The 11,200-nt window shown below is 41.8% G+C and overlaps 1 protein-coding gene across 1 annotated transcript; it reads right to left on the reverse strand.

Moving 5' to 3' along the window:
* Positions 1 to 5,287: 5,287 nt before the first annotated feature.
* On the reverse strand, positions 5,288 to 6,652 carry kbtbd13a (kelch repeat and BTB domain containing 13a). The gene has a single exon (XM_020522325.2). It carries the CDS (start codon positions 6,650 to 6,652, stop codon positions 5,288 to 5,290), a length of 1,365 nt encoding a protein of 454 aa, XP_020377914.1.
* Positions 6,653 to 11,200: the final 4,548 nt, after the last annotated feature.

Genomic DNA, 11,200 nt, shown 5'->3' on the forward strand with positions numbered 1-11,200 from the left:
ATAAACCTGTTGGTCTATAACCTGGTGTCGTGTGACTTCTGACCTTGTCCACCCCGGTCCAACACCGGCACCTCCACATCATATTCAAAACAGAAAACTATCTGTTAAAATGTACAGGGGTTTCTGCTCTGGATTGGCTGCTGATGATTTTCTGGTGACTGAGCTGTGCAGGGATAGCAGGAAACATAGACTTGTAGCTGCAAACTATCCCAATTGTGATAAGTTAATGGGCCATGCCAATCAATTTAAAAATGAGAGCCATGTCCTGCAGAACAAATCATCAAATTAGGGAATGTATTAACAATTCTTGCTGAAATGGGGCCTATAAATTAAAGACAAACGGCGTCTTGGCCTTTATAACAATGAAACTATTCAAAACAAATACAAACTAAAATTAATACAGGCATGAATTGATGAGGAGTACGGACATTTCATTCTCCAAGAGGCTAGAAACTTACTGCCCACTCAACAAAGACTGAATCATCATGGAAAATTTCAATAGTCTCATCACTCAAAAAATTAACAACCAGTACAATTGGAACAGATTGTCTATAATTAGAATGTTACCAAACGAGAGATGGCAGTGAGAGGGACAACATCACCAGCACCTTCAACCTCAATCTGCTTAGCTTTGCTAGTCAGATTCTTAAATGATCTTAAATGTCATGCTGAAAAATCCAGGGCTTAGATCCAGCTCATTTGGCAAGCCTGACAGAAATCTATATATGGAGATATCTCCCCGGAGCTGGTGGAGAAGTGGAAGGATGAAGGATTTGAACAGGATCAAACAAGAATACTCATAAATTCAACTGCAACACCCTCTAGTCAGTTCACCTGTGTATGAATGGATGGCATAACATTTAGCGTCAATGAAGAATCTGGTTCTTCTTGCTTTTTCTTCATTCGCGGGAAGTGTTGCAAGTTCTGACAACAAATTTAACAGACATGAATAATCCGGTAAATTCTAAACTGAAGGACAATTAAACAGTGACAAATGTAATTCACAGAGGGACTGCCCTTAAGAAAAACCTGACGACTGGAATACGGGGATGTAATTTTACATTAAACTATATAGGCAGGAAGAATGTGCAGAATTTTCAGCCGCTAAACGACATGGATAATGGCAAATCATTTGAGAAAATGTAGCAAAATTGGAAAAATTTGATTCTTGACACTGAGAGAAGAAAGTCCAATTTACCCAAAGTTTGAATGGCAAGATGGAATCCTCACTAGTGAGTGGTGAGAGTCTCACTTATACGTATTTGCACTTCATTATTATCTGACCTTGTTTCATTGATACTAACTTTGTTATTCTCCCACAGATAACCTAGACATCAAGTCAGAGCAGGTACCTGGTAGCTCCAGCTTAGTCCTGTGGTCTCTAGCCATCTCCAACATCTGAGGACACACTCCATGGGCAACAATCACCTGTAGACATCTTCTTCCCACAAAACCCAACGGAATGTTTTTTCCCTCTGAGGAAGGGAAATCCGCTTCTTTATGTGAAAAATGTGAAAGGGTTCAGAAAAGATTTAAAGGATGTTGCCACAGTTGGAGGGTTTGAGCTACAGGGAGAGGCTGAATAGGCTGGATCTATTTTCCTGGAGCGTCAGAGGCTGAGGGGTGACCTTAAGGAGGTTTACAAAATCATGGAGGGCATGGATAGAATCAATAGCCATCTGGATGGGTACATGAATAGGAAGGGTTTAGGGGGATATAGGCTAAATGCTGGCAAATGGGACTACATTAATTTAAGATAACTGGTCAGCACAGATGAGTTGGACTGAAGGGTCTGTTTCTGTGCTGTACAACTGTATGATTCTATGACTCTATAAAAGACAATACCATTAAACAGATGCTGTCACAGTCCAAGAGAAAATGTTTGCTATCATACAAAGCTCTATGTGATCATTATGCATTGACCTACTACGTTGACTAAAAATCCTGACCAGAGGCAATCTTAACCACATCATTCAAAATTTTGATTCAATCATACTAATGGCTATGAGGTACAAGCCATGTCATGTGGACTGTAAAGATTCACCTCCGTTTCAGAAGTTGCACTCATCTTCCGCGGTTCCATAGGTAGCACAAGGTGCAGGAGCTGCTCATTTCACACCTTGCACCTTAAAACATCCACTTCATTACCCTGTATGCAATGCTGCCTTTCCTGGGGATTGTGGTGGTTGGCAGTGGGGTGTGAGGCTCTCATTATTATTCTCACGCATATCATCTTGTACTGTATGTACACCAAATGGCTTCAGCAACACACACCTGATAAAGGCCAACAATGTGCGAGGTCCATGCAGAGCCATTAGCCTCCTTGTCTGGGGTCTCCATGTCCATGTCTGGGGGAAGCTGTTTGAATGTTATTTGTGTGACTGAGACTGTTGAATGATCCCATTACTGAACAGCTGTTTTGTTTTGGATATTGTGCACATAGGCTCATTGGAACTGTCTCCAGTGGATCCAGGCAGTGAAGCTCTGGTCATCCCTGTGTCTGCCTCACTACGAGTATTCACACAAATAGATGAGGAGCATAACAGTCTGGAAGCCAGGACCAGCATCACCCTCCAGCGAATGTGGAGCAATGTTTCCAGTCATAGGGACGTTCATGATGTGGTGAAGATGCAAGAGAGCTACAGTCACTGACCTTCCATGGATTCAGGTGCAAATAACAGAGGGGCTGTGGCACTCTACACGATTTAGAGGTTGCAGTCAGATACCACACCACAATGTCCAGCATATCAGCAACACAACACCTGTGATAACTGAGACCAACAAGAGCCATAAGCTGTCTCTTCCACATCAGGTTTCCATGCAAGTCAAATTGCGGCGGGGCAGGGGTGATTGTACCAGTGCTACGCAGACAAAAGACACCACTGGATCCTTTGTATCTCTGCTCTGGAGAATTGGCTTTGAGTCTATGTGATGGACGATGAGATCCATGGCGCTGCAGTATTGTCCTGAGTAAGAATATGAGGATAGAACAGCACTTTCAACATCCTACAGCACAGCAGCACCTGCCAAAGCAACACAAGCAGCACTTAATTATCAACCTTGTTCAATGGAACCCAGTTGTGTGAATTCATCTTTCATTGGCTGTAAAGGTTTCAATGCTGCAGAGGCCAGATTCCTCTGTAAAATCCTAAATACAAATACAGCTTAACACTTTGATCTTTCTATGTAGTTCAAGCTGTTCAATAAAAGTTGAGGTTACAAACAGATGGAAGCCTTCACCACATCCAATGCTCTCTCTTTCAATCACAGAAAGCTTCATGCTAGTGTGGGTGCTATTGAAAGGATAGCTAAAATTCACACAGAGTTAGAACAATGTGGGATGGAAAGGCACTTTACCTCTTTCTTACAGTTGCTGATAAAATGACATTTGCTCCAAGTGATGGTGAAAAGTGAAAATATATTTACAAATGTGATAAATGTATCTACAATGAAGTGCTACCCCTGCCACCTATGTGCACTCTACCTTTCTCCTTACTCTCTCACTACATCCAGGTGCAGTCCAGGGTCCATAGCTGGGCTGGTCAGAGCCTGCCCTACACTGGAATCTGTTGGCCTTGGTGTCTTGAGCTAGTGACCTTGGGGGGGAGTTTGTAACTGGAGGGTCCAGACATGCTGAGGGTGTGGTGTCCAGAGGCAGGCTCAGACTTTAGGGCTTTAACTCCCACAGGCAACTTGGAGTTGGAGAGTTAGGGCACCTCTGGAGTGACAAGAGGAAACATATGGGGGGCCTGAATGTGGTTCTTTCGGCATTGGGTACCGACTGGCACTGCCTTGTCTTCTTGAGGAAAAAGGGCACCTGGAGTAAGGTCAAGGTGTCTCATCTTCCTTTCACTTTGCCAATTGGTACTTAGCACCAATGGATGGAGCGATGGAGTGTTTGTGTTTGCGCAAAAGAACATGTCAATACAATGACACTGAAGGCTTTTGGCACTGTTTGAAGCACCAACACATTGATAGAAAAGGCAAAGCGAGGATGCTGCAGGCATGGAGGTAGCCACTCAGTGAGTGTGCACTAAGAGACAAAGCAAGCAGCTCTGAGTTGCAGGCTGAGCCTGAAGTACAGACAGGCTCGGGATTTGAACAAGTTCCGTTCTGGAGTCCATTCACAGTCAATTTGTACACAAGACGGAACACAATGCTGGAAATGGACAGCCGTTTGTAAGCGTAGGAAATGTTTCAGGTCTTTATCGTGACAACTATGTTGGGATTGAGTTCGTAAGTACAAGCATTCATAAGTCAGACTTCTGTATTTCGGGACTTCCTGTAACCCTACAGTGCCTTGCTATGCTAGTTGCTGGTGTACCTGGAATGTAGGTCTGTGCTTCCTGAGCATTGCACAAGTAATTGTGAGGTGCTATGAAGGCTGTCAGAGATTGGCTAGCGTCCAATCCAATGTTTTTGAACGAGAGGTGTGTGTAGCGGATGCCCATGCATCATGCCCTGAGATACTGTTTGATGCAGGGCAACATTAACACTCCGTAGAGCCAGCAGCGAGCTGAAGTCACCAGGAACCTGCTCTGACTTCCATGTTGAGCCTGTCTGTTATGTTTGGGAAGATAAGGAAGCTGAATATTAATGAGGTAAGTTGCAGCATTAACGAGGCATTTGCTATGATCTCGTTCAATTGGCAACTCGCTACCTCGCAGGTAACATGCTTCATGCAAAAACGTAAAAGATGTAGCAAAGAGCTCCCATTATTAAGGGAGACCTCACCATAGTTCACATCCAACTCTGCCACAAGTTTCACCATGTTGCTCAGGGTCCTTTAAGACTCCACCTTTGTTTAGTTTAGTACTCTGGTGTAACATTTGAAATGTGCTGGCTAGCCGTGGAAGGCAGACATGACTATAAAATTAACTGATTGGCTTTAATTTCAATCAAATCTGTATGTGTGATCTTAGTTTTCTCGATAATAACCTTCAATAATCATCTAGCATTCACATTCCCTTGGTGTAGAAAATCAGCAGACAGGATTTTAAACTGAGCAAATTGAGAACTTTCTATCTCAAAGACTTGTGGACTGAATTGCCTTCTGTCTCCACGAACGATTTAATTGAAACATTCAGCAAAAGGAAATGGACTGATTCCTCATTGAGATAATTGCACAACTACTTTCATTCCTGGACAAGTTAATGATGAGTAGGTTCTATAAATGATTCTCAACAATTAATTGACTTATATTTGCAGGATGTTCTTTCCCCACTCCTACATTATCAGTTTCTAGAATGAAGAGTACATAGGGAGCATTCCAAATCACTTCCCGACTTTAGTTTTGCTTTAGAGCAGTCAATCTGTTCTTTGGCAGCCTCAGTAAGAAAGTGTGCATAGAACCACTTCGAGGAAATCCGGCCCCTTCCTTTTCTGGCTTCCATCTATCTTCCTGGATGTTATAAATCAAAGTTAACATTCGGTTTACTGTAAAAACTGTGTCCCCTCTGACGGCTGCTGTAAAAAGTGCACCTTTGCTGTTCACGTACTGACCAGACAATGCAGTCCATTGTTGCCTCGTCAGATTGAAGCAATCGATCATGCACCTCAAAAAATCATCTGCTGGTCCATTCCTCATAACATACAGATTGTCATTGTGTGCAACCATGCAATGGCCATAGCTTTGTTGGCGTTTTAGAGTGGTTACAAGCAGCCAGTCGTCTTTATGGGTCCTGTACTCGTAGATATCCGTGGTGTCCAATGGTAACCAAAGGCACACAAAGATCCTGCCCATTGTGCGGGCGCAGGCTATACCTGCTCCAGGGCGAGGCAGATGTGCAGCTAAGGACCATGTGTTAGATGCCGCATGGTACTTTTCGACAGTGGCAAGAACTATATTCTTGCACATTCCTCCCATGGCAAACAAGCAACCGTCTTGTCCTGTCAATGTCAGATTGTAACGAGGATGCTGAAGGCTTGCAAATTCATTCCAGCTGTTTCTTTCAGTATCATAGCAAAAACTAGGCTTTACAATCTGCTTGCTCAGTCCATCAACCCCTCCGACTATGTAGATATTGTTGTTGAGCACAGCAATGCCAGCGAGAGACGTGCTGGCTTTATCTGGTAACAAAGTCAAGGGTGTCCAATGATTTCCCGTTTCATCCAAATAACAAATGGTTCGAGAAATGTCATCCAAGTGGTGCTCTGAAGGGAAGTGAGTGGCCACGGCCACAAATGTACTAGGAGATAGGGATTCGATATAATCCAACTGATCTTCAGGCAAGAAGCTCAAATCTTGCCTTATATTTGTGTAAACATCCCTAATAAACAAGGCTGAAGCATGAACCAAGTCAATTAACCCAAACGTGGCTGCGGCCTGGAGCATCAGGATGCAGTTATTTGAATTGATTGTATGAATGAGATGCCGCGTCAGAGGCTTCACTAGTAGGAAGGCTGCACATTCAATGGCATCAAGAATTCCGTCACTGTCCAGAGTAGGTTGATCCTCTTTTAGAACTTCCAACATGACGTTAAAGCCACGAGCTGTTAGCTCATGCAGCTGGATCTCCTCCTGAGTGCACTCCCGCATGCCTGATGCAAAGAGAGCCCTGAAGTAGTCACTGCTTTCAATCAGCACGTGCTTCTCGACAGTGAAAAGCTCATTCTCCACTTTCACACGCACATAACCCAACTGTGGATGCATCGCCCAGTCAGTTCTGTGTTATTCACAATTATCACCTACTCACCAGACTCTTTGAGTTGAAGTAGAACTCGTTCAAAATTCAGCGACCTGTAACTATAAAAGCAACCCAAGCCTTTGTACTCTTCTGTTTGGAGCTGCTTGTTTACAGTCTTTCGAACCACTAACTGTGACCACAGCCTCTGCTGATATGTTATTAATATCCCAGGCTATAGATAGCTGACCTTGCCTGCCACATGTGTCAGATAACAGGTATTCTCAGGAGAAACCAGAATATCAAGGACTGAGCTGCAAACCATTCCAACAACCTTTTACTGGCCTCTGTTAATGGAGTGGAATTGTTTTAGTTTTGTTTCCCTTCACACTTTGATTTTGCTGCTTATATCATTGTCAGTGTTTGGAAAACAATCGACAGCTTAATGTTGCATCCATAGGTCATTATCAGTATATATATTATAGTGCCCATCAAATTTATGTTGAAGATATTGTGAGACTTCTTTATAAAAATGTCTGAAATTCAGTGAAAGCATCCCAAGGAATATTTTAGATGGACCATTTGGGGTAAAAATTGGTTTAGATTCATCTTTTGACCCTCATTTTTGTTATGAAGCTTCTCAAAGCAGGATCATTGGTTCCGTCTTTGAACCTGAGAAGCTAGAGCAACAGATCAAACCCATCTGCCATCCCACGATCCCTCGACTGCATGAGGGGCCATGGACCAATTGCCTCTTGAATGCAAAGGCCTATCATGGCTCCAGCTTTAATTCAAGAGGATGAAGGGATATAGGATCACAGCATTGTGCAACACAGAATTAAGCCATCCAGCCAATTGTGTCCATTCTGACTCTCTGAAAGAGTCACCCAATTAGTTCCATAGTCCAAATCAGTCTACATAGCCCAGCAAATCTTCACTTTTCAAATGGATATCCAATTAGTTTCTGAAAATTACCTTTGAATCTGCTAACGATCAAATTCACCCATCCTGGCATTTTCAGATAAAAGTAAACATTCATCTCTTAAAATGGAGCTTGCATGACAGAGTGGGCAATGTGAACTGAGTGGCTTTCTTCATGCCAAAATATCTAAGTTCTTGAGTGATTTTGGAATGTTGCAGCCAAATTCACTCACACAGCTACAAAAGTTAAAATGTCAAACATATTTTCACCTGGAGGTACTGTGCCACCACACAACATCCCCATCCCTAGCCTTCTTACACTCACACACACACACACACACATACACACACACATTCACACACATACATACACATGCGCACACATACACACACACACACACACACACACACACGAGTTGATTTTACTGAAACAGTCTGCATTACAGTGGAATTTGTCACACCACATGGAGGCAGAATGGCTTGAAATACAGATTAAACAAAACAAACCAGACCACAAATATCTTTAGTTTATCATTATACATGTATTACATGAGGAATTAAGTATGGAAGAAGGGCTTTTAGTTTAATCTACAGTGCCAAGTGGCTATTTCTAAAGTGAATTCAGTAATTAGCATGATCAAATAAGCTCACAGAATGGCAAATATTCTGAAAGAATATATTATGGGACTCAATAATTTGGGAACTGAAAGTTATATTGCATTTCATCACTAGGGTTTACTTGACCAATTTCAAAGAGCTGAAATCCAAGTTTTGAGTTGGAAAACTAAATATTCTTTTATTTAGTATCATCATGAATTAAATGACAGCAAACCAAAGCCAACTTTGATAATTATTTGCAGCAGGCCAAGAATCACAGTAAAACTCAAAGCAGGCGGTGAGCTCACTTCTACAAGTCGTATTAATTTCTAAAATAAAACAGAGAACTGCTGATGCTGGAAATCAGAAACAAAAACAGAAATTGCTGGGAAAATTCGGCAGGTCTGGCAGCATCTGTGGAAAGAAAACAGAGTTAACGCTTTGGGTCCAGTTTTATAGAAGGGTCACTGGACCTGAAATGTTAACTCTGCTTTCTCTCCACAGATGCTACCAGACCTGCTGAGTTATAGAGTCATAGAGCAGTACAGCATGGAAACAGACACTTTGGTCCAACACATCCATGCCAACCAGATATCCTTGATAAAACTAGTGTCATTTGCCAGCTTTTGGCCCATATCCCTCTAAACCCTTCCTATTCATATACCCATCCAGATGCCTTTTAACTGTTGTAATTGTACCAGTCTCCACCACTTCCTCTGGCAGCTCCTTCCATACACACACCACCCTCTGTGTGATAAAGCTGCCCCGAGGTCCCTTCTAACTCTTTCCCCTTCACCTTAGACCTATGCCCTCTAGTTTTACTCTCCTCTACCCCAGGGAAAAGACCTTAGCTGTTCACCCTATCCATGGTCCTCATAATTTCATAAACCTGTGAAAGATTACCCCCAGCCTCCTATGCTGCAGGGAAAATAGCCCCAGTCTATTCAGCCTCTCCCAATAGCTCAAACCCTCGAACCCTAGCAACAGTCTTGAAAATCTTTTCTGAATCCTTGCAAGTTTCACAACATCCTTTCTAAAGCAGGGAGACCAGAAGTTTCCCAGCAATTTCTGTTTTAGTATCAATTTATGCACCTAGTTTGAAGACAGATTGTAAATAGATTGTAAAAGACCAAATCTCTTTGAATTATAGTCCACAAACAGGATTTAAGTATCATTTACTTACTGTTACATAAGATAATAGTACTGAATGAATTAACAATGTAATTGCATTTGCTGCACTCAGTCTTTGTGTGCAGAAAGACTTAGTTTTGCATAAGGTTTTGATGGAGATAGACATGACTTATCTGGCTCCTGATAATTATAATTGGGTTTAACTAGCTAATGTTAATTGTACCTATAGCTGTCATGCAATTTTTCTTTTATATCCAGAAGTGCTTTCATGCACCACTGAACAGTTTTTTTTCCAACACCAAATCACCTATGTTACTCTTCACCTTTATTCACCACCATTAAATCACCTGTGTTTCCAAATAATTATCAATTTGCATGCAAAGTCCATCAGGGACAATGCAGTAACACCAAAAGTGAGGGAAAGATAGGGATAGAGGGAGGAATCATGCAATAGATAGTTGAATGAATGTATCCAGACTTGTTATGACACAGCCCTGGAGCAGGTAGGACTTGAACACAGGTCACCTGGCCCAGAGGTAGGGACAATATCATTACCATTGTACCACAAGAGTCCAACAAGGGTTATGCAATTGATATTCTCAAATCAGAGATGTTATAAGGTGGGACTTGAACCCTGGCCTCCTGGTTCAGAGGTAGGATACTACCATTGCACCGCAAGAGTCCAGCAAGGGTTATGCAATTTTTTTGTTCCTAATCAATCTGTTCAGAAATGTTATTACACATATCTGGAGCAGGAAGGACTTCACCCCATGCCTCTGGGCCCAGAGCCCTCCTAGATGTGTCATCAAATATCTGAGCAGGTTAGAATTGGTGACAGCAAACTATCCTAATCATCAGCTGCTACAGATTGATACCAGTACAACCATCTGGCAGTGGCGGCAATCAGGTGATATGAGCCTTACAGCTGTATAAAGGTTTGCATTTATATAGCAACTTTCATGACCTTATCATGTCCGAAAGTACTTTACAGCCAATAAGAACTTTTTTTTGTGAAGTCAATATTGTAGTAAATTTTCCACAGCAAGGCTTCACAAATATGAAGGAGATACAGGTTCAGAATTTACCACAAGTATTGAATGAATGGCACTATTTTTAGATTTAAGCATCTTCATTTATATTGCGTGATCTTTTGAAAGTACTGTAAGTTACTCTATCTTGGTTTAACTATTCAGATGAAATCCTACATCTAAGGGGTACGTGAACAGGGCAAGAAGCTCTGTCACTGTTTAACCAATCAGAATAACAATTGTTAATGAGACTTCAAACCAGGAAGTGGCTGGTGGAATACTAAATTCCATATCAATTGAAGGATGAAAAGTGAAATAAAAAGAAGAAAAAATAAATTCCATCTAAAACTGACAGCAAAAAAGACAGAAGTGTTCTTTTTTAAAGAAAAATAGTTTTAATCAAAACATTTTCAAGAAAACAAAGCATTAATATTCCACAAGAGATAACAAGGTGTCGAGCTGGATGAACACAGCAGGCCAAGCAGCATCAGAGGAGCAGGAAAGCTGACATTTTGGGCCTAGACCCTTCTTCAGAAAACTCCACAATTCCCTGTTGTTTGAAACAACACAATGAGATTTTAATGTCATATCTGGTATGCAGAACCTTACCTTCATTAACTCATTTGAAATACAACAACTTCACCAGTACTGGACCCTCCCAGAATGACACAGCAGTGTCCACCTGAATTTTGTGCATTAGTCTCTAGAGAAGGACTTGATCCCACAATCTTCTGAACAGGAAGAAGAGAAGCTGCCACTCCTATCACACCTGGCACCCATCTTTCGTGATAGCTTTCTGTCTTCTCTGTGACAATATCGGAGTTATATCTAGACCAGCTTTAAGCAGCTTGATCAATAGGTATCATTTGTCTAATACTAGATTATAACAAGGAATTCATT

Source organism: Rhincodon typus, chromosome 33 (assembly GCF_021869965.1).
Source record: "Rhincodon typus isolate 14 chromosome 33, sRhiTyp1.1, whole genome shotgun sequence".
Classification (NCBI taxonomy): domain Eukaryota; kingdom Metazoa; phylum Chordata; class Chondrichthyes; order Orectolobiformes; family Rhincodontidae; genus Rhincodon; species Rhincodon typus.